We start from the raw sequence: 26,325 nt of genomic DNA, 5'->3' as shown, positions 1-26,325 counted from the left end.
GAGCCACTGTGCACGGCCGTGGCTGTCATTTGAGTTACAGAATTTATCTATTTGTTTATTTATTTAGAGACAGAGTCTTGCTCTGTTGCCAGGCTGGAATGCAGTGGTGCAATCTCGGCTCATTGCAACCTCCGCTTCCCAGGTTCAAGCAATTCTTCTGCCTCAGCCTGCCTAGTAGCTGGGACTACAGGCGCACGCCACTACACCCAGCCAATTTTTGTATTTTTAGTAGAAACAAGGTTTCACCATGTTGGCCAGGATAGTCTCGATCTCTTGACCTTGTGATCTGCCCACCTCAGCGTCCCAGAGTGCTGGGATTACAGGCATGTGCCACCGTGCCCAGCCAAATTACATAAATTATTTAAGGCTTGGAGCAGTGGCTCACACCTGTAATCCTAGTAGTTTGGGAGGCAGAGGCGGGAGGATTGCTTAAAGTCAGGAGTTTGAGACCAGCCTGGGCAACAAAATGAGACTCTGTCTCTACAAAGGAAAAAAAAAATTTAAGTAGTCTACTTTGACTGATAAAACTAGCCTTTTAGGCCAGGCGCAGTGGCTCATGCCTGTAATCCCAGCACTTTGGGAGGCCGAGGTGGGCGGATCACAAGGTCAGGAGATCGAGATCATCCTAGCTAATACGGTGAAACCCTGTCTCTACTAAAAAATACACACACAAAAAAAATTAGCCGGGCGTAGTGGTGGGCACCTATAGTCCCAGCTACTTGGGAGGCTGAGGCAGGAGAATGGCGTGAACCCAGGAGGCGGAGCTTGCAGTGAGCTGAGATTGCACCACTGCACTCCAGCCTGGGCAACTGAGCAAGACTCCGTCTCAAAAAATAAAAATAAAAAAATAAAATAAAAATAAAAATAAAAAATAAAACTAGCCTTTTAGAGGCAGGGGCTCATGTATATATCCTAGCAATTGTTCCATGAAAGCCTGCAGATTGGGCCGGGCGCAGTGGCTCACACCTGTAATCCCAGCACTTTGGGAGGCTGAGGCGGGCAGATCACCTGAGGTCAGGAGTTCGAGACCAGCCTGGCAAACATGGTGAAACCCCGTCTCTACTAAAAATACAAAAATTAGCCAGGCATGGTGGCAGGTGTCTGTAATCCCAGCTACTCGGGAGGCTGAGGCAGGAGAATCGCTTGAACCCGGGAGGAGGAGGTTGCAGTGAGCGGAGATCGCGCCATTGCACTTCAGCCTGGGGGACAAGAGCGAGACTTCATCTCAAAAAGACAAAAAAAAAAAGGCCTGCAGATTGGGAACTGATGAACCTGAATCCCTTGCTCACTTTCATCCCCTCTGGTTGCCAATTGCCTGAAATAACATGTCTGTGACCTGGTGTTAGGGCATATTACTGCTTATCTGTTTTGGACAAGCATAGTCATGCATTTGTTCTGTTTGGAAGAGAGAATGGGTAATGGTCAATACTCTCTCCAGCAGAAAAAGGCAAAAACCAATTTTGATTGTGGAGACATGAAATGTCGTCCTTAACTTGCTGGGAACTTGAAATATTTCCCTTAAAACGTGTTTTAAAGGGTAGTTGGGTTCCCAGGTGGTTTGTTCTTTCAAATGAATGAATGTTTGTTCTTTCATCTATTCCCTCTTGTCACTGCACATTAGGCTGTATATTAAAAACTAAGGATACAAAAAAGAAGTGATCTCTTGCCAGGAAGATGTTTGAAACCATGTGGCGACATTACCATGTAAACATAGATTAAAATATAATACAGAAGATGGTAAACCAAAGCTATGAACAAAGTAAAAGGAGAGTAGATAAAGGTATTTCTAAATGTACATTGAAGAGAAGAAAATGTACGAAAAGTAGATTCTGGCTGGGTACAGTGGCTGACACCTGTAATCCTAGCACTTCGGGAGGCCAAGGCGGGCAGATTGTGTGAGCTCAAGATTTCAAGACTAGCCTGGGCAACATAGTAAGAACTCATCTCAAAAATAAAAAAAAAATTAAAAATAAAAGTAGGTTTTTTGATTATAGCCAAACTAGTTCCATTAAGATACTTAATTCTCCCTTAAAATGTTTCTATGGAAAATGCATTTCTTTTTTTTTTTTTTTTGAGATGGAGTCTCGCTCTGTCGCCCAGGCTGGAGTGCAGTGGCACGATCTCGGCTCTCTGTAACCTCTGCCTCCCAGGTTTATGCCATTCTCCTGCTCCAGCCTCCCAAGTATCTGGGACTACAGGCACCCGCCACCACGCCTGGCTAATTTTTTGTATTTCTAGTAGAGACGGGGTTTCACCATGTTAGCCAGGATGGTCTCAATCTCCTGACCTTGTGCTCCGTCTGTCTCAGCCTCCCAAAGTGCTGGGATTACAGGCGTGAGCCACTGCGCCTGGCCGGAAAATGCATTTCTAAGCCTGTTTAGTAAGTCCAGAACACACCTGTCTACCAACTCTTCTCTCTATGCCTAGCCCACCATAGGTGAGACTGAAATACTTTTTTTCACTTTATGTAATTTAATGCTGTTGAGATAAGGTCTCTCATAAGAGGATGTGTTTAGAGCTTTAAGGGCACTGGTCCTTTGTAGGAGAGCATACCGTGGCAATGAGAATCTATGGGTTGTTTGAAAAAGCAATTTTAAAACTGGGGACCAGACAGTATATTGTGACAATGGCAAAATATTCTTTTCTCCTTGCTGCCTAATAGTTGAGTAGTATGGAATACCTTGTGCCACTTACTTAAAGCCTTAAACTGGTCATATTAAAAACTAGAACAGGCTGGGCATGGTGGCTCATGCCTGTAATCCCAGCACTTCAGGAGGCTGAGGTGGGCAGATCACTTGAGCTTGGGAGGTCAAGACTGGTCTGGGCAAAATGGTGAAACCCCATCTCTACCAAAAATACAAAAAATTAGCCAGGCGTTGTGGTGTGTGCCTGTAGTCCCAGCTAGTCGGGAGGCTGAGGCATGAGAATTGCTTGAGCCTGGGAGGCAGAGGTTGCAGTGAGCTGAAATTGTGCCACTGCCCTCCATCCTAGGCAACAGAGTGAGACGCTGTCTCAAAAAACAACAGACTAAGCAACTGGTTGAGCATCCCTAATCCAAAATTCCAAAATCTGAAATGCTCCAAAATCCAAAATTCATTGGACCATTTCAGATTTTGAATTTTCAGATTAGGGATGCTCAACCAGTAATTACTATGCAAATATTCCAAAACAGGAGGAAAAAATCAGAAATCTAATTGGCAGAATGTAACCCGGTTTCCCTTGGGGTGCTTTCATGATGATTTCCATAGACTTTTTTCACCTAATCTTGTATTTTATATACCACTTTTCAGATCAGTATAAAACTTTTCCTCTTTATTTTTATTACTGATTTTAGAGAAAACTGGTTTCTGAAATATGAATATCTTGGGCTTTACAAAAATCACTAGTTTTATTTTAAATATTCCATTGCCCCTAAAAAGTTAAACAATAACCTTACTGATTTACAAGGCTTCCAGGAGGCTGATTTGTAACTGAAAGGGCTGTGAATGATGTTTATCAGAATCAATTTGCATGATTAATCAGACACTAATGAGTTTTAGATTATCATAATTGCTTAGTAAATTTCTGCCATCTAACGAAAAAAAATTCTGTTTATCACCAGATCCTAGAACCCTATCAATATTGTCTCTGCTGTGTAAATAGTTCTGAGTAGTGCAATATTGCTTATAGGGTTTTGGTGTTTGGGAAGAACAATGGGCAGGCTGCAGAAAGTATGTAGCAGAAACAAGCAAAAGTCATCTTTGTTTAGGAAGAAAACAAGGAATTAGATTTCGCTATAAACATTAAAATCTGAGGCTTAAATGTAAATTTTTAATTTATTAGAAGAAGGTAACATTTTTCTTTTTGACAAATGGGTTTATTTGTAGTATAAAGAAATAATGGAATTTTAGTATTGAAAAGGATCTTAGATTCCAACTCATTTGATAGGAGAGACCCAAAGAAATGAGGAACTTAACCTAGGGCCACATAGCTGGTTAGTGATACTAGGACTAGAATTTCTACCATGTATCCCAATTCTTTTATTTTTCTGTACCATACTACCATGTTGTGTTCAGAGGGAATTTTTAGTTGACTAGCTTTGTAACTTTAGTGATATTAATTTAAAACATAAAAAACTTTAATTTTAGGTGAAGAATGTACATTTTTGGATGGGCATGGTGGCTCACACCTGTAGTTCCAGCACTTTGAGAGGCTAAGGCAGGAAGATCGTTTGAGCTCAGGAGTTCAAGTCCAGCCTGGGTAACATAGCGAGACCTTGTCTCTACAAAAAAAATACAAAAATTAGCTGGGTTTGGTAGTGCACGTCTGTAGTCCCAGCTACTCAGGAGGCTGAGGCAGGAGAATCTCTTGAGTCCAGGAGGTTGAGGCTGCAGTGAGCTGTGATCGTGCCACTGCACTCGCCTGGGCAACAAAGCAAGACCCTGTCTCAAAAAGAAAAAAAAGAATTTACGTTTTTTTCCACATGTGTGACTCTTAATGGCTTAAATATCATCTATAACTTTGTCTAACTACATAAGAAAACAGTAATGGAAATAGAACTAGAGGCAAGTTACTTCGCTATTTCCTCTTTTATAAAATGAAGGGTTCAGAGCAGACATTTAAGATGATTTTTCGGCTGGGCGTGGTAGCTCACACCTGTAATCCCAGCACTTTCGGAGGCTGAGGAGGGCGGATCACAAGGTCAGGAGATCAAGACCAGCCTGGCCAACATGGTGAAACCCCGTCTCTACTAAAAATACAAAACTTAGCTGGATATGGTGGCGCACGCCTGTAGTCCCCAGCTGCACAGGAGGATGAGGCAGGAGAATCACTTGAACCCAGGAAGCAGAGGTTGCAGTCAGCCAAGATTGTGCCACTGCACTCCAGCCTGGCAACAGGGTGAGACTCCGTCTCAAAAAAAAAAAAAAAAAAAAAAAAGATTATTTTTCTCTCAACATTTTGGCACCCTTTTTGCCCCCTGCTTATTCCCTAGCCCACTGACTTCACTAATAAGCCAGTACTGGCCAGGCACAGTGGTTCACACCTGTAATCCTAGCACTTTGGGAGGCCGAGGTGGGTGGATCACCTGAGGTTAGGAGTTCGAGACGAGCCTGCCCAACATGGCGAAACCCCGTCTCTACTAAAAATACAAAAAATGAGCTGGGCGTGGTGGCAGGCGCTTGTAATCCCAGCTACTTGGGAGGCTGAGGCAGGAGAATCGCTTGAACCTCGGAGGTGGAGGTTGCAGTGAGCCCCGAGATCACGCCACTGCACTCCAGCCTGGGCAACAAGAGGGAAACTCGGTCTAAATAATAGTAATAATAATAAGTCAGTACTGCCCCTGTGTATTATTAGAAGATGTTCTATACAATTTTCCACAGAGGATAACATTCTACCCACAAGCTGTTTTTTTTTCTTCCTTCCTCCCTTCCTTTTGGAGATGGGGTCTCACTATATTGCCCAGGCTGGAGTGCAGTGACTAGTCACAGGAGAGATTATAACACACTGCAGCCTTGAACTCCTGGGCTCAAGCAATCCTCCTGCCTCAGCTTTTTAAGTAACTGGGACTACAGGTACATATCAAACCTAGCACAAGCTGTTTTTCTTGTCTTTTTAAAAAAATTTTTTTAAATTATTTTATATTTTATTTTTAGGCCAGGCGCGGTGGCTCACGCTTGTAATCCCAGCACTTTGGGAGGCCGAGGCAGGCGGATCACGAGGTCAGGAGATCGAGACCACGGTGAAACCCCGTCTCTACTAAAAATGTAAAAAAAAAATTAGCCGAGCGTGGTGGCGGGCGCCTGTAGTCCCAGCTACTCGGAGAGGCTGAGGCAGGAGAATGGCGTGAACCCGGGAGGCGGAGCTTGCAGTGAGCCGAGATTGCACCGCTGCACACCAGCCTGGGCGACAGAGCGAGGCTCCGTCTCAAAAAAAAAAAAAAAAAGATATATATATTTTAAAAATTGTTTTATATTTTTTAAAAATATTGTTTAAAAATATAAAATTAAATATACAATATAAAATTTTAAAATATATATTAAAAATTATTTTATATATTTTAAAAATATATTTTTTAAAAAATATTTTTTCAGGATGGGCATGGTGGAAAATATTTTTTCAGCCACTGTGCCCGGCTAATTTATATAATTAAATTTGTAATGATGACTGTGTTTAATAATTGTCTTGCAAAAAATCTTGACAGTTTAGGCTGGGGGCGATGGCCCACGCCTGTAATCCCAGCACTTTGGGAGGCCAAGGATGGCAGATCACTGGATGTCAAGAGTTTGAGACCAGCCTGGGCAACATGGTGAAATCCCATTTTACTAAAATGAGTAAAAATTAGCTGGGTGTGGTGGCAGGTGCCTGTAATCCCATCTACTCGGAGGCTGAGGCAGGAGAATTGCCTGAACCCAGGAGGTGGAGGGTGCAGTGAGCTGAGATCGCACCACTATACTATAGCCTGGACGACAGAGTGAGACTCCCTCTAAAAAAGAAAGAAAGAAAAAAAATAAAGACAGTTTAGTTGATTTCATCATACCATTGATTAGAAGGGTACTCTTTGGTATCTTCCTAAAATAAAAGTAGAAACCACCTCTTTTTGGTACCATTTGATGATTAACACATTTTGGGCCCTTAGGTATTGCAGGAAAACACAGCAGAAACCTGTCTCTTAAAAAGAGGCCAGGTCGGTGGCTCACACCTGTAATCCCAGCACTTTGAGAGGCCGAGGCAGGCTGATCACTTGAGGTCAGGAGTTCGAGACCAGCCTGGCCAATATGGTGAAACCCCGTCTCTACTAAAAATACAAAAATTAGCCAGGCGTAGTGGCACATGCCTGTAGTCTCAGCTACTTGGGAGACTGAAGTGGGAGGATCTGTTGAGCCTGGGAGGTTGGGGCTGTAGTGAGCTGAGATGTTGCCACTGCACTCCAGCCTGTGTGACAGAGCGAGACCCTGTCTCAAAAAAAAAATGACAAAAATATATATATGAATATAGTCTACATTTGGGAGTTTTGTGTCCCCCAAACTCATCATGTTTTGTGACATATACATTAGATTATTGTAAAAATCTTTCAAAGGTCTCAGTTGCCCAATTTAGGACAATTTAGGCCTGTAGTTCCAGCTCTCAGGAGGCTGAGGCAGGAGAATTGTTTGAACCCAGGAGGCAGAGGTTGCAGTGAGCCAAGACTGTGCCACTGTACTCCAGCCTGGGCAACAGAGCAAGACTCCTCAAAAAAAAAAAAAAAAAAAAAGGAAAGTTACCGTTCAAGGAACTACATGAGATTATGCTAAACTTCAAGCAGAACTAAAATATCAAGTTAAAAAATATGTAAGTTTAATAATTTGTTTCATAAACATGTTAAGGGTTTAGAATAGAGATTCTGTCTTAGGAATCTCTGGAGCCACAAATTCCATAACTTATGGTAAATTAAATGACTAAAACAAGCTTTAAAGACTCGTATTTAAAGTTGTGCTTAAGAATGTTATATAACTCATTGAAAAAAGCTATGGAATTGTGGTCTGTTCAGTAATTAAGACAAACAAAATCAGGTCTTGAGTGCTTACAGCCTTTGTTAACTTTGATTTGCTCTGGTTCCTGGTATCTCCTCATTCTCTCCATCCACATGGTTTTTTTTTTTTCTTCTAAACTTATATTTATTTTATACATTTTTTATTTTTTTATTTTTATTTTTTCTCTTTTTTAATTAATTTTTTTTGCACACAAAACAATAAACATTTTCTAAAAATACATACAAACAAAAAGATGCATATCAAACATATTAGGAAGGTTGCACATGGGAAGACGGGGAATAGAAATGGGGGGTGGGAATTAAAGAAAATAAATGAGAGAGGGACTTTGTATGGATCAATGATAATAACTCAATCCTCTATTTGACAAAGAAGAAGGAGAAGGAAGAGGAAGAAAAAGAAAGTGGGATAAAGGATCAGAAAGGGAGGAAAATAGAAAAAATTAGAGTATGACTCCAGAGTAGACCTGTTTTGTTGTTGCTGGGTTGGTTGGTTGGTTTTTCTGTTGTATTTTTCATATGTTTCGCCATGTTGGCCAGGCTGGTCTCGAACTCCTAGCCTCAAGTGATCAACCCGCCTCGGCCTCCTAGAGCGCTGGGACTACAGGCGTGAGCCACCACGTCCAGCCCCCACATTGCGTCTGGCCTCTGTGATAGACCTCCCAGACGGGGCGGCCGGGCAGGGCAGAGACGGAGTCTCGCTCTGTCGCCCAGGCTGGAGTGCAGTGGCGCAATCTCGGCTCACTGCAAGCTCCGCCTGCCGGGTTCACGCCATTCTCCTGCCTCAGCCTCTCCGAGTAGCTGGGACTACAGGCGCCCGCCACCATGCCCGGCTAATTTTTTTTTGTATTTTTAGTAGAGACGGGGTTTCACCGTGGTCTCGATCTCCTGACCTCGTGATCCGCCTGCCTCGGCCTCCCAAAGTGCTGGGATTACAAGCGTGAGCCACCACGCCCGGCCCCATCCACATGTTTTATGGGTTAGTGTACTTTTTTTATTTATAGGAAAAGATAATCCCTAAGTATATCTTAGTATGAGAAATTATGCAAATAGGAATTTCTTAATACACACATAGACACAAACATTAGTATTTTTAAGGAGTTGTAATTATTGATTAATTTAATCGTGGCATCTCATCTGACAAGTATAGAGGATAAATGAAAAGCTTCCACTTTTTGGAAATCATTTTAAACATACTTTGTAATTATGTACCCAACATTAATTTTTCTGGCTTAGAGCAACTCCCTAATGTTAGAGATGGAAATAAGATATTGACCTGGAAAATATGTTTAAAAACAAAAACTTTCTCTTTCTTTTATCTGTACCCTCCACCCCGAGTTTTGGCTATAAAGATAGAATTTTGGTCATTGCAGAGTTTTCCATTCCAATTTAGGTCAATGATAAGAGAAATTGTTAGTGATGGAAACTAGTTTATTTCTGAAATTCTGTTTGATGACAGCTTCTGACCTTAGAAGCATTTGAATTTCTGACAGCCATTTTGTCTTACTCTACATTTGAAAGTAGGGTCCTAATAGAACCTTTTATATACTAAAAATAACTGTACATCATTTCTTATTAGACCTGAGAACTGCTTTTAACAGTTTTTCCCCTTCCACTAAGGCTTCAGGATTTTGAGAATCTTTAGTTCAGTGATAAAGTTCATAATAAGAGCAGCACCCTCCCTGCAAACAGCTTCCTATGTTTTGGGATAGGAATAGGAGACCATGCCTGTGGAAATCATATTTTCCTTTCTGTAGTAAACTCTAAGGACGGTTATATCCCTGATAAACTCAAGGCAATATACGCTTTAAGGTCCTGTAAAAGATGCAGAATTTCAAGAAGTTAAGAATAATTCATTGATTATACCACTTGCAGAAATAAACCACTTTTAGGCTGGACATGGTGGCTCACACCTGTAATCCCAGCACTTTGGGAGGCTGAGGCGGGAGGACTGCTTGAGCCCAGCATGGGCAACATAATGAGATCCTGTCTCTATAAAAAATCAAAAATTAGCTGGGTGCCATGGCATGTGCCTGTAGTTCCAGGTGCACTTGGAAGGAGGTAGGAGGATCCCATGAGCCCAGGAGTTTGACACTGCAGTGAGCTATGATGGTGCCACAACACTTCAGCCTGAGCTATAGAGCAAGACCCTGTCTCATAAAAAAGAAAAAGAAAATTCTTTTTAACACTGTCATATATCCATCTCAACTTTCTATATGTATACATCTCTTTTACAAAAAAAGGCCATAACATACTCAAGGCTGTTTTTGTATTTAACGAGTCATAAATATAGTGTCATGTCAAATCTGTCTATACATTATCATTTGAAAAACAAATGGCCTTTTAAAAGGTTAAATAGCTGCTCATTACAAATACTACAGAAATAGAGTAAAATGTGAAAGCCCCCCCTTAAGTATTTTTTTGTATACCATCGTTTTCAATAACGGCATGGTATTCCAAATATTGATATTTATTTATTTACTTATTTATGAGATAGAGTCTTGCTCTGTTACCCAGGCATGAGTGCAGTGGCCGATCTTGGCTCACTGCAACTTCCACCTCCTCGGTTCAAGTGATTCTAGCTCCTCAGCTACCCAAATAGCTGGGACCACAGGCACATGCCACTATCCCCAGCTAATTTTAGTATTTTTAGTAGAGATGGGGTTTTGCCATGTTGGCCAGGCTAGCCTTGAATTTCCGGGCTCAAGTGACCCGCCCGCCTCAGCCTCCCAAAGTGCTGGGATTACAGGGATGAGCCACTGTGCCTGGCCCCATATACTTATTTTTTTTTTTTTTATGGAGACGGAGTTTCATTCTTGTCGCCCAGACTGGAGTGCAATGGTGCAATCTTGGCTTACTGCAGCCTCCGCCTCCAGGGTTCAAGCAATTCTTCTGCCTCAGCCTCCTGAGTAACTGGGATTACAGGCTTCCGCCACCATGCACAGCTAATTTTTGTATTTTTGGTAGAGACGAGGTTTCACCATGTTAGCCAGGCTGGTCTCAAACTCCTGACCTCAGGTGATCCACCTGCCTTGGCCTCCCAAAGTGCTGGGATTACAGGCGTGAACCACTGTGCCCGGCCAATACTGATATTTTTAAATGTAACTTTTCACTTTAATTCAGGCATCCTATATCCATAATGGCCTCAGGGTGGTAGTTCTCCCCTTTTTTCTTCCTGCGAGGTTTACTACAGATCAAGTTCCCATGCGGGCACCCAGGTTCAGTAAATTGGGGTTATTCAGACTGTTACTCCCATATCATATGTAGCTTTTCTTGTGAAATTTGTGACTCTTTAAACCCTCTTAATTTTGGTGGCACATAGTTGTAGCTCTTTGGTCAATGGGATTGCAAATAAAGGTAACAATGTGAGTATTCCTGAAATAAATTTGTTCTGTGTTTTAAATTGAAACTGTATTTTCTGCCAGAGGTAGAAAAACACTGCCTAACTGATGAGAGTATCTGTGACCCTAGGAAATTCTTGAAGTCATTATTAGTTTTTTGTATTAATATCTGACAATGGCTACTCAGTATCTTGATTTTGACTCAAAATGTAAGAGAGAGGCATAGAGAAATGACTTTAAAATGTTAACTACTTTTTAAATTTTTCATAGAGCATAGTTATGGATAATGGATATTTTATATACTTTTTATTTCCACATTTTCAAATGAGTATGTATCACTTATTGAAATACTAACAAATGTAAAGAGAAAAAAGAATAAAGTATCATGTTTACTATTAGTCTTTTGGTTTACACAATAATGATTTGTGCTGATCTTTAGTTCCAGAAAGCTGAGTCTGATCTGGATTACATTCAGTACAGGCTGGAATATGAAATCAAGACTAATCATCCTGATTCAGCAAGTGAGGTAATCTCCAAAGTAAATAAGCTTAAAAAAAAATCAGCCTTAACTGAACACTTTAGAATTTTCTGATAGCATTCCTAATGGTAATAGATCGTAAGAATTATATTATTAAGTTTATAGAATCTTAAAATCTTGTCATTGTGTTGGAAGTTTGGTTATAGCACACTGGAGAAATAGTACCAATAGTCCGTGAAATTTGTGGCTACTTTTTTTCCCCTAACCTTTAAAAAATAATCATTGAGTTCAGAGGTACAAGCCACTGTGGCAGCCCCTGAAATTCCAAGAGAGAATATAGCTACCTCTAGGGCAGTTCTTCAGTAAGTTTGAGGGGAGAAGTCCTGGCAGTCAGCATATTCTCTGAGGAAGGTAATGATATACTATTAGATTTTTTACTTATATTTTATGAATAGTGATTTCTAGATAAAGCTATGTATTTAATTACTCTAAGTTTAGGTTGATTAGAAACATTAACTCTGCTTTATGTCATAAAATCATTAAGTATAAGTATACATACATGTTCATGGGGGTGAAAGCAAATAATCTCCAAGCATCGTCTGTTAACATTAACACTAAAATCACTAATTCAATAATGTTTATCTTTTTTTCCCCAAAGCCCAGGTATCAGGCTTAATTAATATTTATCTTTTTTTTTTTTTTTTTTTGTGACGGATCACCCTGTCGCCCAGGCTGGAGTGCAGTGGTGCAATCTCCGCTCACCACAACCTGCACTTCCTGGGTTCAAGCGATTCTCTTGCCTCAGTCTCCCAAGTAGTTGGGATTACAGGCATGCGCCACAATGCCCAGCTAATTTTTTTTTTTTTTTTTGTATTTTTAGTAGAGACGGAGTTTCACCATGTTGGCTTGAGCTCCTGACCTCAAGTGATCCGCCTACCTCAGCCTCTCAAAGTGTTGGGATTACAGGCATGAGCCCACCATGCCCGACCAATATTTGTCTTTGATAGCACTTACCAGCAGACAAGAAATATTGCATTTTACAGTTAAAAAAAATTCCATACAATTAAAAAATTTTTTTTTTGGATTGGGTAGAAGTACAAGTTAAACTAACATTTTATAGAAAATTGGGAAAATTTCATGAACAGTTTTTACTGTTTATTTCATGGAATGCTGGAATTCTATGGGAGTATAGTTTGTACTGTTCTAGCTCCCTATTCTTTTCTCTCTCTTTCTCTTTTTTCTTCCTTCTTTTCTTTTCTTTTTTCTTTCTCTCTCTCCCCCTCCCTCTCTCTTTCTCTCTCTTCCTCCCTCCCTCCCTCTCTTTTTCTCACTTCCTTCCCTTCCCCTTCCCCTCCCTTCCTCCTTTCCTTCCTTCCTTCCCTCCTTCCCTCTTTCCCTCCTTCCTTCCTTCCTTCCCTCCCTCCCTCCCTGTTTTCCTTCCTCCCATCCTTCTTCTCCCTCCCTTTCCTCCCTTCCCTTCCTTTCCCTTCCTTCTGTTACCCAGGATGGAGTTCAGGGGTGTGATCTTGGGTCACTGCAGCTTCCACCTCCCAGGTTCAAGGGATTCTCCCGCCTCAGCCTCCCAAGTAGCTGGGATTACAGGCGCAGGCAACCGTGCTCGGCTAATTTTTGTATTTTTTAGTAGAGATGGGGTTTCACCATGTTAGGCTGGTCTCGAACTCCTGACCTCAAGTGATCCACCCGTCTCAGCCTCCTAAAGTGCTGGGATTAGTCGTGAGCCACCACACCTGGCCCTTTCCTTCCTTTTCTTCCTTTCTTTCCTCCCTTCCCTTCCATTCCTTCGTTCCTTTCCTTTCCTTCTCCTGCCTCCCCTTCCTTCCTTTCTTTCTTTTGTCTTGAAGATTCCTGTGATATTGCTTCTCAGCCTTTTGGCTAAGATCAAGTGTAGTATCTGTTTTTATCAGTTTAAAGACTCTGTGTGTGTGTGTGTGTGTGTGTGTGTGTGTGTGTGTGTGTGTGTGTTTAAGACAGGGTCTCACTCTGTCACCCAGGCTGGAGTGCAGTGACAAAATCTCAGCTCACTTCAGCCTTGACTTCTGGGCTCAAGCAATCCTCCCACCTCAGTCCGCCAAGTGCCTGGAACTATAGGCACACACCACCACACCCAGCTAATTTTTGTATTTTTAGTAGAGATGGGATTTTAACATGTTGCCTAGGTTGGTTTTGAACTCCTGGACTCAAGCGATCTACCTGCCTCGGCCTCTCAAAGTGCTGGGATTATAGGCGTGCGCCACCACGCCTGGCCTAGTCAGTATCTTTCAAGTACTGTTTTGAAAGACATTGACATGTAGTGCTCCCATTTTTCCTCTGACTTCCATCTCTCATCTTTGTTCCACCTGTGGGTATTTTTTTTCCTGCAACTTTTTAAAAAAGGAGCTTTATTGAGCTATAATTCATATACCATTAAATTCATCCCTTTAAAGTATACAATTAAGTGGCTTTTAGTATTCAGTTTTGTAGCCATTGCCACAATAACATTTTCATCACCTCAGAAAGAAACCCCATACCCATGAGTAGTTACTCCCTACCACCCTTCCCTGCTATCCCACAAGCTCCCAAAGATGAATCTACTTTCTGTCTCTACAGATTTGTTGTCTGAACATTTCAAATAAATAGAATCATATAATATATGACCTTTCATGTCTAACTTCTTTCACTTAGGATGTTTCTTTTTTTTTTTTTTTTTTTTTTTGAGACCGAGTCTCGCTCTGTCACCCAGGCTGGAGTGCAGTGGCACTATCTCTGCTCACTGCAACCTCCGCCTTCTGAGTTCAAACAACTCTCCTGCCTCAACTTCCTGAGTAGCTGGGACTACTGGTGTGTGCCACCACGTCTGGCTAATTTTTGTATTTTTTAGTAGAGACAGGGTTTTGCCATGTTGGCCAGGCTGGTCTGGAACTCCTGATATCAGGTGATCCACCCTCCTCGGCCTCCCAAAGTACTGAGATTATAGCCATGAGCCACTGCACCTGGCCCACTTAGGGTGTTTCTAAGTTTCATGCATGTTGTAGCGTCAATCAGTACTTCATTTGTTTTTACTGTTGAGTAATACCCCACTGTATGGCTATACTCCATCTTCTTTGTTCTTTCTTTTTTTTCTGAGATGGAGTCTTGCTCTGTCCCCTAGGCTGGAGTGCTGTGGTGCAATCTCAGCTTACTGCAACCTCCACCTCCTGGGTTCAAGTGATTCTCCTGCCTCAGCCTCCTGAGTAGCCAGGAGTACAGGTGCGCACCACCACACCAGCTGATTTTTGTATTTTCAGTAGAGACACGGTTTCACCATGTTGGCCAGGCTGTTCTCAAACTCCTGACCTCATGATCCACCCACCTCGGCCTCCCAAAGTGCTGGGATTACAGGTGTGAGCCACCATGCCTGGCCCATACTCCATTTTCTTATCCAGTCATCAGTTGATGGTGGTCATTTGTGTTGTTTCCACCTTTTGGCTGCTATGAACATACATTTACAAGTTCTTGTGTGGACATGTGTTTTCATTTCTCTTGGGTATATACCTTGGAGTAGAATTGCTGGCCATATGATAACTCATGTTTAATATTTTGAGGAACTACCAAACTGTTTTCCAAGGCATCTAAAGCATTTTACATTCTCAGTTTAAGAAAAAAAAAAATTGTGGGCTGGGTGTGGTGGCTCATGCCTGTAATCCCAGCACTTTGGGAAACTGAGGCAGGCTGATCATCTGATGTCAAGAGTTTAAGACCAGCCTGGCTAACATGATGAAACCCGTCTCTACTAAAAATACAAAAATTAGCCGGGCGTGGTGGCACGAGCCTGTAACCCCAGCTACTCGGGAGGCTGAGACAGAAGAATTGCTTGAACCCAGGAGGTGAAGGTTGCAGTGAGTCCAGATCATGCCATTGAACTCCAGCCTGGGCGACAGAGCAAGACTCTGTCTGAAAAAGAAAAGAAAAGAAAAGAAATTGTAGTAAAATATAAATAACATTTACCATTTTAATCCTTTTTTTTTTTTTTTTTTTTTTTTTTTTTTTTTTTTTTTTTTGAGACAGGGTCTGGCTAATATGGTCTAGGCTGAACTCCAATTCCAAGGTTTATCCTCTGGCCTCAATATCCTTAGCAGCTGGGATTACAGGCACATGCCCTTATACCTGATAGCCATCTTAATGTTTTTTAAGTGAACAGTTCACTGGCATTAACTACATTCACATTATTGTACAATATCACCATCATCAATCTCCAGAAGGTTTTCATCTCCCCACACTGTAACTGTATATCCATTAAACAATTAACTCCATGTTCTTTTCTTCCACTTCTAGCAGCCACCGTTCTACTTTCTGTCTCTATCAATTTGACTACTCTAGGGACTCATATAAGTAGAATCATATAATATTTGTCTTTTTGTGACTCATTTATGTCACTTATAATGTTCTCAAGATTCATACACAGTGTAGCAGTGTCAGTTTCCTTTCTAAGGTGGAATAATATTCCATTGAATGTATGTACCACATTTTATTTATCGATTCATCTGTCAGTGGACATTTGGTTTGCTTTCACCTTTTGGCTACTGTGAATAATGCTACTATGAACACTGTTATGCAGGTATCTGTTTGAGTACCTGCTTTCAACTTTCGGGTTTATACCCAGAAGTGCAATTGCTGGATCACATGGTAATTCTGTGTTTCAATTTTTGAGGAAATATGACTTTTTAACTCCTGTAATATTCAATAACTTCAAGAAAATCTCTGCTTTCTCCCTTTTTTTGTGTTATAGTTGGGAATAAAGCCATGACTTTAATCTTTGTAGATTTGTCCAACATCAGTAAAAGGAACAGGAAAGAAAGTAAACAACTAGTTGCAGTAGCCTCTAATACCTCTATCTGGCGGCAGGGTGGTTGTAGTAGTAGTAAATATTTATTGAACATTACTGTGTGCCAACCAGTGTGGTGTGTGTGTGTGTGTGTGTTTGTATACTCACACCCACATCCATACATATAATTTGGTTTAGCTGCATTATCCTCATTCTAGTACCCCTTGTGATTTGGAGGCAGTCAGTAATTCTGCATAAAAGTCAACATTTTTGGCTAGGATTTGTTTATTTACAGAGAGATACAAGAAACTGTAAGTTTCTATTACTATATTCTTCAACTTTATTTGTTCCAGAAACATAATTTTATTTTATGAACATTTTCCCTATAGATTCTTTTAAGCTTAGTAGCATAATTCATTTCCTTTTGTTTCTTTCAAAAGACTTAATTGAACTGAGTTTTTTGTTCATATATTGGCTTTTCTTTTCTCCCATCACCAGCACTATCATTAGCAGAGTATTTTTATGTATTCTTGTAACCATTTTTTTTTTTTTGAGATGGAGTCTCGCCCTGTCGCTCAGGCTGGAATGCAATGGCACGATCTCGGCTCACTGGGTTCAAGCGATTCTCCCGCCTCACCCTCCCGAGTAGCTGGGATTACAGGTACCCACCACTATCCCGGCTAATTTTTGTATTTTTATTAGAGACAGGGTTTCACCATGTTGGTCAGGCTGGTCTCGAACTCCTGACCTCAGATGATCTGCCAGCCTTGGCCTCCCAAAGTGCTGAGATTACAGGCATGAGCCACCTCTCCCAGCCATTCCTGTAACCTTTTATCATCCACTTATGATAAGTAAAACCCTAAAATGAATTGAAGTATTATACGCACAAAATTAACTAAAGTGCAGCACAGTTTACAAACACTAATAAAAGAATCATAGGGGCTCCTGGCCGGGCGCAGTGGCTCATACCTGTAATCCCAGCACTTTGGGAGGCCAAGGCGGGTGGATCACCTGAGGTCAGGAGTTCAAGACCAGCGTGACCAACATGGGGAAACCCCATCTCTACTGAAAAAAAAAAAAAAAAATACAAAATTAGCCAGGTGTGGTGGCGCATGCCTGTAATCCCAGATACTTGAGAGGCTGAGGCAGGAGAATTGCTTGAACCTGAGAGGCGAAGGCTGCAGTGAGCTGAGATCCCACCATTGCACTCCAGCCTGGGCAACAAGAGCGAAACTCCATCTCAAAAAAAAAAAAAAAAGTAGTGGTTCCCAAGAGCCAGTTACTCAAACAAAACAGGCTATGCGCACAACGGTTTTTTCCTTTGTGGTATAGTGCTAAGTCCTAACCACAGTCCTAACCTGTCATAAACAGGCCATAAATGCAAATCGTGTTGTCCTAAATTACTCACTGCCATGTCAGTCTTACTGATGGAGCTAATGTCATAAAAACATGTATTATGGGTAGCTGCCCAACTACCCTGTCCTCTCTTTTAGCTCTATGGCCATTTATTTCTTATGCTTGATATACCAACTTTCCTTTCCTAGTTTTGTGAGATCCTCAAGGATTAGTTCTTGTCACTTATTTTTTCCTGTATGAATCTGTATTTGGGGAACTCATCATTCTCCTGAGTTATATTAATATGAGTATTTCACTACTGAGCTACATTCCATTTACCTAAAGATCATTTATAATTAGGTTACATAACTTATTATCACCTCATGAGGAAGATGACTTCTTCCCTCCTACCAATTTCCCTCCCAATGTTAAACTTTTTTTTTTTTTTTTTTTTTCCCCAGACAAAGTCTCACTCTGTTGCCCAGACTGGAGTGCAGTGGCATGATCATGACTCACTGCAGCCTCGACCTCCTGGGCTCAGGTGATCCTCTCACCTCAGTCTCCTGCGTAGGTGGAAATACAGGTGCATGCCACCACACCTGGTTCTAATTTTTTGTATTTTAGTAGGGATGGGGTTTTGCCATGTTTACTAGGCTGGTCTTGCCTGGGCTCGAGCGATCCTCCTGTCTCAGCCTCCCAAAGTGTTGGGATTATAGATGTGAGTCACCATCCCGGCCTAAGCTTTTATTTTTGTCAAATTCTTGAATATATTTGAAGAGTTACAGAAATATAAAGCTTATAATTATAAAGAATAATGTTTCACACTCCCACCCTCAAGAAGGATACCACTTCATCTCAGTGTCTTATGGTATTTCTTTTATATTTCTAAATAGTTTGCTTGTACTGCATTTTTATTTTTCCTGATCTGAAACATCTACTGATTTCCTGGATACGAACTGTTATACTTCACATGCTGGCTCTGCCTCTTATTAGCATTGTGATTTTAGCCAAGTCAGTTAACCTTTCTGTACTTTAATTTCCTCATCTGTAAAATGGGAATATTACTACCTACCTCAGAGGTTGAGAGAGAATAAAATTAGTTAACATATATAACTGTTTAGTCCAGAGTAAGTGCTATATGTTAGCTGTTATCATTAATAATAATTTCCTACTATAGGCCTGGTGTAGTAGCTCACACTTGTAGTCCCAGCTACTTGGGATACTGAGGTGGGAGGATCACTTGAGCCCAGTAGTTCAAGTGAGCTATGATTGCACCACTGCACTCCAGCCTAGGTGACAGAGTAAGATTCTAACTTTTTTTTTTTTTTTTTTTCTGAGACAGAGTCTTGCTCTGTTGCCCAGGCTGGAGTGCAGTGACATGGTCTTGGCTCACTGCAACCTCCGCCTCCCAGGTTCAAGCGATTCTCCTGCCTCAGCCTCCTGAGTAGCTGGGATTACAGGCACATGCCACCCTGCCCAGCTAATTTTTTGTATTTTTAGTAGATTCAGGGTTTCACCATGTTGTCCAGGCTGGTCTCAAACTCCTGACCTCATGATCCACCCGCTTCAGCTTCCCAAAGTGCTGGGATTACAGGCTTTAGCCATCGCGCCCAGCCAATTCTAACTCTTAAAAAAAAAAAAGAAAAAAAAAAGAATTTCGTACTATGGAAGATAAAGTTTAAATACTTTACTACCCATATTTATTCCTGTCTTCACAATTTCTGTAACTATTGCTTTTATATAAGCCCTGTTGAATACTGTGTCTGCTTTCCTTTCTTCACAACTTATTTTTCTAGAGCTAATAATTGTTTTCTTTTTTTCCTTCCATTTGCTTAGTTTTTCTTTTTTTTTTTTTTGAGACAAGGTTTTGCTCTGTCACCCAGGCTGGAGTGCAGGAGTTTGAGACCAGCCTGGGCAACATAGGGAAGCACCATCTCTACAAAAAATAATTTAAAGGTTGGGCGCAGTGGTTCACGCCTGTAATCCCAGCACTTTGGGAGGCCGAGGTAGGCAGATCACCTGAGGTCAGGAGTTCTAGACCAGCCTGGCCAACATGGCGAAACCTCATCTCTACTAAAAATACAAAAATTAGCTGGGTGTGGTGGCACACACCTGTAGTCCCAGCTACTCTGTGACCATGGCTTACAACAGTATCTACCTCCCAGGCCCAAGTGATCCTCCCTGCTTAGCCACCCGAGTAGCTAGCACCATAGGCATGTGCCAGCACACCTGGCTAATTTAAAAAATAATAATAATAGTTATTATTATTATTTTTTGAGATGGAGTCTTGCTCTGTCGCCCAGGCTGGAGTGCAGTGGTACGATCTTGGTTCACTGCAACCTCTGCCTCCCAGGCTCAAGTGATCCTCCCACCTCAGCCTCCTGAGTAGCTGGGACTACAGGCGTGTGCTACCATGCCCGGCTAATTTTTGTATTATTAGTAGAGATGAGGTTTCGCCATGTTGGCCATGCTGTTCTGGAACTCCTGACCTCAAGTGATCTGCCCCCCTTAGTCTCCCAAAGTGCTGGGACTTGCAGGCATGAGTCACTGTACCCGGCCTTTGAATTATTTTTTATAGAGATGAGGTTTCACGCTATGTTGCCCAGGCTGGTATCAAACTCCTGACCTCAAGCCATCCTCCCGCCTTGGCCTCCCAAAGTGCTAGAATTACAAGCATGAGCCACCATGGCCCAGCCTGCTTAGTTTTTCTATATACTTATCACTAATTCAGCCTCAGACATTTCTAATGACTGTAAAACTCTTCTCAATATTGTCAGACACACTACATGTTCTTTAAGTTTCATTTTCTCCCATGGAAACATCGTATCCTTTCTGGTGTCTCTATCCTGCTCCCATCTGACCTCCTGCTCTATAGGCTTCTTGAATTGCTGTCTTTCTGGGATTTTTTTTTTTTTTTTTTTTTTTCAGATGGAGTCGCACTCTGTGGTTAGGCTGGAGTGCAGTGGCGTGATCTTGGATCACTACAACCTCTGCCTCCCGGGTTCAAGCAATTCTCCCACCTCAGCCTCCCGAGTAGGGACTACAGGCGCATGCCGACATGCCCGGCTAATTTTTTTTTTTTTTGTATTTTAGTAGAGACGGCGTTTCACCATGTTGGCCAGGCTGGTCTCGAACTCCTGAGCTCAGGCAATCCACCCGCCTCGGCCTCCCAAAGTGCTGGGATTATAAGCGTGAGCCACCGCGCCTGACCTTTTTTTTTTTTTTTTTTTTTTTTTGAGAGGGAGTTTTACTCTTGTCGCCCAGGCTGGAATGCAGTGGTGCCATCTTGGCTCACTGTCACTTCTGCCTCCCGGGCTCAAGTGATTCTCCTGCCTCAGCCTACTGAGCAGCAAGGACTACAGGCGCCCACCACAATGCCCGGCTAATTTTTGTATTTTTAGTAGAGACGGGGTTTCGCCATGTTGGCCAGGCTGGTCTCAAACTCCTGACCTCAGGTGATCCACCCGTCTCGGCCTCCCAAAGTGTTGAGATTACAGTCATGAGCCACTGCGCCCGGCATTTCTGGGATTTCTTTACCATTATTTTGGTACTTCCCTTTGTTTTATTCCTGTGTTGGATCATATGTTTCACTTGTTTTATTCCTGTGTTGGATCATATGTTTCACTCTTTGGTGGTTTATTTCTTTGATCTGGAAGTATATCCTTTAGACGCTTCCTGAGGAAGATTACACAGAAAGTTAACTTTTTGAGATGCTGAATGTTTGAAAAAGTCTTTATTGCACCCTTTAACCCTTTGTTTGATGAGTGGTTTGGTTGAATATAGGATTCTAGATTGGAGATTTTCTCTTAATTTTAACATCATTACTTCGTGGCTTTCTAGCTCCTATTGTTGCTGTTGAAAAATGGATGCCATTCTCATTCCTGATCCTTTGTCTGTGCTTTCCTCCTCAGCCTACCCCAGTCCCTTACCTATCACCTGGAAGTTTCAGAATATTTTTTCTATCCTGCGAAAATTTACAGTTACGGTATAGATCTTTTTATTAATTGTGCTGTCACTTGGTGGGGCCTGAAAATATATGAATCTTACCTAATCATAAAAAAAGAAATCTAGCAGGGTGCAGTGGCTCACACCTGTAATTCTAGCACTTTGGGAGGCTGATGCAGGAGGATTGCTTGAGGCCAGGAGTTTAAGACCAGCCTGGGCAACACAGTGAGATTCCTGTATCTATTTAAAAAAAAAATTAAAAGAAAGAAAAGAATTACCAAGTGGCAGAAGGGGCCCAATTGAAATGTCTTTTATGGAATAGTGGTAATTTATATTACAAAATAAATCTGGAAAACCAGCATAGTTTATAAATACAGTTGGGTTGGCATGAATTTTATATTTTGCATGTATATAAGTAAATGGATACTTATACATACTTTATCCCCATGATAGTATGTTTATGAATTTTGGCCGGGCGCGGTGGCTCACGCCTGTAATCCCAGCACTTTAGGAGGTTGAGGCGGGCGATCACAAGGTCAGGAGATCGAGACCATCCTTGCTAACATGGTGAAACCCCGTCTCTACTAAAAATACAAAAAATTAGCTGGGCCTGGTGGCGAGCGCCTGTAGTCCCAGCTACTCCGGAGGCTGAGGCAGGAGAATGGCGTGAACCCGAGAGGTGGAGCTTGCAGTGAGCCGAGACTGCGCCACTGCACTCCAGCCTGGGCAACAGAGTGAGACTCCATCTCAAAAAAAAAAAAAAAAAAGATTTTTATAAGTAGTTTCAAGTTGTCTTATTCTTTAAGAACAAATACCAATAGTGCCTTTTATCTTCTTCTGAATAGCATTTAGAATTGTATCTTAGAAATATTGTATAATTTATTATTGTGAACTAACCATCAAATGTTATATATCTAAGGTGACCCTTATTTGCTGTTTAATATTGCTAATTTATTTGGTGAGTTATTTCTGTACCTAGGCTATAAATTCCTTGAGAATAGGATCTAGGTCTTATACTTTTCTCTCTTCCCCACCTCCCATCTGATGTCATGTGGCTGCATAATTAAATACTCAACAGTGTTCAATTAAATGGATGGTAGAATGTGTTGTATGTATATAGTATTTTAATTCTTAAAAAGCTTAATCTTTCATAATTTAATACATGTTAACTTTTTTCTTGACGTAGAAAAATCCAGTTACACTCTTAAAGGAATTGTCAGCAATAAAGTCTCGGTATCAAACTTTGTATGCCCGCTTTAAATCAGTTGCTGTTGAGCAGAAAGAGACTAAGAGCCGCATTTGTGCTACTGTGAATAAGACTATGAATGTGATACAAAAACTACAGAAGCAAACAGACCTGGAGGTAATGCTTTCAGTTGACAGGTTAGATTTGTATAGCTTTAGCTCTGAGTGTTGCTTTGAAAAATAAACCTGATGTAACTTAAAATTTGAAACTCAGCAGTCAGTTTGAACTATTGATTTTCCTGATACCCTGAAGTATAATAGCTCTTATTTCTGTTTATTTAAAAATAAGCATTTGGACTTGACATGGTTAATAAAGAAGTGTGCTGTCTTGAATTATGTAACCATGGCAGAAAACTTGGTAATACTTATTAAATCTAGCAGCTTAGCTGGCTCCTGTAAATACTAGTGAGACTGAGATGTCTAAAAAATGGTTGCTTAGAGTGCTGTATCAAGGAGCTGTGTCTGGGCATGGCAGAAAATAGCGCTGTCTGCCACGAGCATGGGAAGGAGGAAGGGCTACATATGTTATATTTATTTGCCAACTCTACACTAAATTTTGGTTTAAGATACTTTGAATTATGGGCTTGTAGCTAGAGTAAATCAGAAAGGTTAATTACCCAGGTCAGTTTGATCAAGAATATTTTATATTGCAAATGGAGGGGATAAAATAGAATAATACCTACTTAGAACGATAAAATGATACCTTAGATGTATCTGTTATATCACAAGGAGATGAATGGTGGAGGAAGGAAGCGCAATTGAACAGGGAATAGAGGTAATGGGGAGATAGAATTTAAAACAGTAAGGGTTGTGTCACATGCTAGTAAATTAAATGCAAAAAAAAAGTATGTATATGATAAGCTTTTATAAATCATCTCAAATCACACATTCTTCATTATGTGCCCGACAATAGAGCACATAACCTTGTTCTTGGGAAACAAATAGCTGATTAAGTATAGTTCCAGATGTACATGACAACATATCTGTATAGAACCATAAATTTATTGAAGCACAGAATAAACTTGGGTGAGAGGGCAAGGAGAAAAATGGTATTTTGAATATTTACAAATTTCCCCCACTGGATATAATAAATCGATGGTATATTTTTGAGACTACAAATTGGTACATAAAAGTAGTTATATAGTAATAGAGGATTTCTTTTTTTTCTTTTTTGAGATGGAGTTTCACTCTTGCAGCCCAGGCTGGAGTGCAATGGCACGATCTCGGCTCACTGCAACCTCCACCTCCTGGGTTCAAGTGATTCTCCTGCCTCAGCCTCCGGAATAGCTGGGATTACAGGCGCCTGCCACAATGCCCAGCTAATTTTTTGTAGTTTTAGTAGACACAGGGTTTCACCATGTTGGCCGGGGTGGTCTTGAACTCCTGACCTCAGATGATGCACCTGCCTCGGCCTCCCAAAGTGCTGGGATTACAGGCGTGAGCCACCATGTCTAGCCAGTGATAGAGGATTTCAGTCATCTGAGTATCTGTAAAGGTCTTCAGTTGAAGAAATACCTGAAATGAACAATACTTATGTCAAAGGCTGAAAACTAAGGGAGCTTTTACTTTGGATCAAGTTATGGCAAACAAGAAGAAATGATTTAAAAGTTATAAAACTTGAAAGAGGTGGTCATATTTTACAATCAAGGATGACCAAATTGGGAAATGTTGGATATAGTGAGTCTTGTACCTACTGCTTTAAAAATGAGATCGTATGCTGGGCACAGTGGCTCATGCCTATAATCTCGGCACTTTGGGAGGCCAAGGCAGGAGGATCAGTTGAGGCCAGGAGTTTGAGATTAGTCTGGACAACATAGTGAGAACCTATCTCTACCAAAAAAAAGAAAAAAAAAGAAAAAATATTTTAAATTTACTGGGCATGGGAGTGCATGCTGGTAGTTCCAACTATTTGGGGCAGAAGGATCCTTTGACCCCAGGAGTTTGAGGCTACAGTGAGCTATGATTGCACCACTGAATTCTAGCCTGGGTGACAGGGTGGGACTATCCCCGAAAAATTTTAAAATAAACTAAAATAAAAATGAGATGGTAGTAGAAAGTTCAGAGGAAATACAGATATGATACTTAGAATCTTCTGAGAGATGTTTAAAAGGGAGGCTTAATAAACCATAATATGGATAAATTTTTATGATGCAAATATGAATGGGAATGACATCTGTAGAGCTGATAACCAAAAACAGTTATATGAGCCCAGAGTTTAAAGGACTTGCAAGGTATAATTTGTAAATAAATTTCAAATATTAAAAGGTCACAGGGACAAACCTGTGAAATTAGTTAGGAAAGCCAAAGAGGCCGGGTGCGGTGGCTCACGCCTGTAATCCCAGCACTTTGGGAGGCCGAGGAGGGAGGATCACGAGGCCAGGAGATCGAGACCATCCTGGCTGACATGGTGAAACCCCATCTCTACTAAAATAATAAAACATTAGCTGGGCATGGTGTTGCATGCCTGTAGTCCCAGCTACTCGGGAGGCTGAGGCAGGGGAATCACTTGAACCTGGGATGCAGAGGTTGCAGTGAGCCGAAATCTTGCCACTGCACTCCAGCCTGGCAACAGAGCGAGACTCTGTCTCAAAAAAAAAAACAAAAAAAGCCAAAGGCAGATTGAGCTAAGGCCTCTGAAATTTTCTAAAATAACCAAAAGGTTATTTTAAAGGGGCTTTAAAATTATTTGGGGAACAAGAAGGACAAGAAAAGGATAAAGTCTCCTTGGAACCAATAGTGCTTTGTTTATAGATAACAGAATGTGTATCTGTTCAGGTATTATCTTGCTATAATCTTTATCAAAGAGTGGTTTTTCATTTGGAAGGGTAGAAAATGTATTTGAATTTATAATATTCAAAAAGAACACCTGAATTGAGAATACTAAATAATAAATACAGAACAGAAAAGGAGGTAGAGAAAGGGAATACATACTAATTTCGTAATCTTCCTTAGGGGATATTAAGACATTGACAAAAGAAGAAAAAAAAGACAAAAGACACTGAGGTTTATTTATTTAATTAATTTGTTTGTTTGTTTGTTTTTTGAGACGGAGTCTCCCTTTGTCACCCAGGCTGGAGTGCAGTGGCACGATCTTGGCTCACAGCAACTTCTGCCTCCTGGATTCAAGCAATTCTCCTGCCCCAGCCTCCCAAGTAGCTGGGACTACAGGCATGCACCACCATGCCCAGCTAATTTTTTTGTATTTTTAGTAGAGATGGGGTTTCACCAAGTTGGCCAGGCTGGTCTCGAACCCCTGACTGCAAGTGATCCACCTGTCTTGGCCTCTCAAAATGCTGGGATTACAGGTGTGAGCCTCCGTGCCCTCATATTTAAACTGAGGTTTAAATATGCTCAATTATAAAGGTGATCTCATCAGAAGACAAAAGGGACTAAACTTACATCCAAACAAAAAATAGCAAAACAAACGCCCAAAACATATATAACAATAAATAGAAAATTAAAAAGGCATTAAAAGTAGAATATGTGGTATTCTATGATCTTCCAAAATACGTGTGATAAAGAAGAAAAATTTCTACAAACTTTAGACTGGTTAACTTGACTTTAATTCCTGGAAACATTATTTGAGAATTTATTAAACAGATGGTCTGAAAGCTTTTGTAGTGATCACAAGGAGCAATGTGGATTCATTAGTCTTACAGCTGGGTACGGCAGT

The 26,325-nt window shown here is 41.1% G+C and overlaps 1 protein-coding gene and 1 non-coding gene across 2 annotated transcripts in view; both read left to right on the top strand.

Moving 5' to 3' along the window:
• SKA2 (spindle and kinetochore associated complex subunit 2) overlaps positions 1–26,325 on the top strand; it is a 44,706-nt gene that overhangs the window by 12,605 nt on the left and 5,776 nt on the right. Inside the window, exons 2-3 of the mRNA XM_003272327.4 lie at positions 11,288–11,374; positions 22,594–22,770. Coding sequence (XP_003272375.1) covers positions 11,288–11,374; positions 22,594–22,770 — 264 coding nt within the window. The remainder of the gene's footprint in view (positions 1–11,287; positions 11,375–22,593; positions 22,771–26,325) is intronic.
• LOC115838504 lies at positions 13,200–13,384 on the top strand. The gene has a single exon (XR_004033521.1). It is a non-coding gene; the product is annotated as a U2 spliceosomal RNA (small nuclear RNA).

This window comes from Nomascus leucogenys, chromosome 14 (assembly GCF_006542625.1).
Source record: "Nomascus leucogenys isolate Asia chromosome 14, Asia_NLE_v1, whole genome shotgun sequence".
NCBI classification, from domain to species: domain Eukaryota; kingdom Metazoa; phylum Chordata; class Mammalia; order Primates; family Hylobatidae; genus Nomascus; species Nomascus leucogenys.
This window is presented reverse-complemented; position numbering and strand designations above follow the sequence as displayed.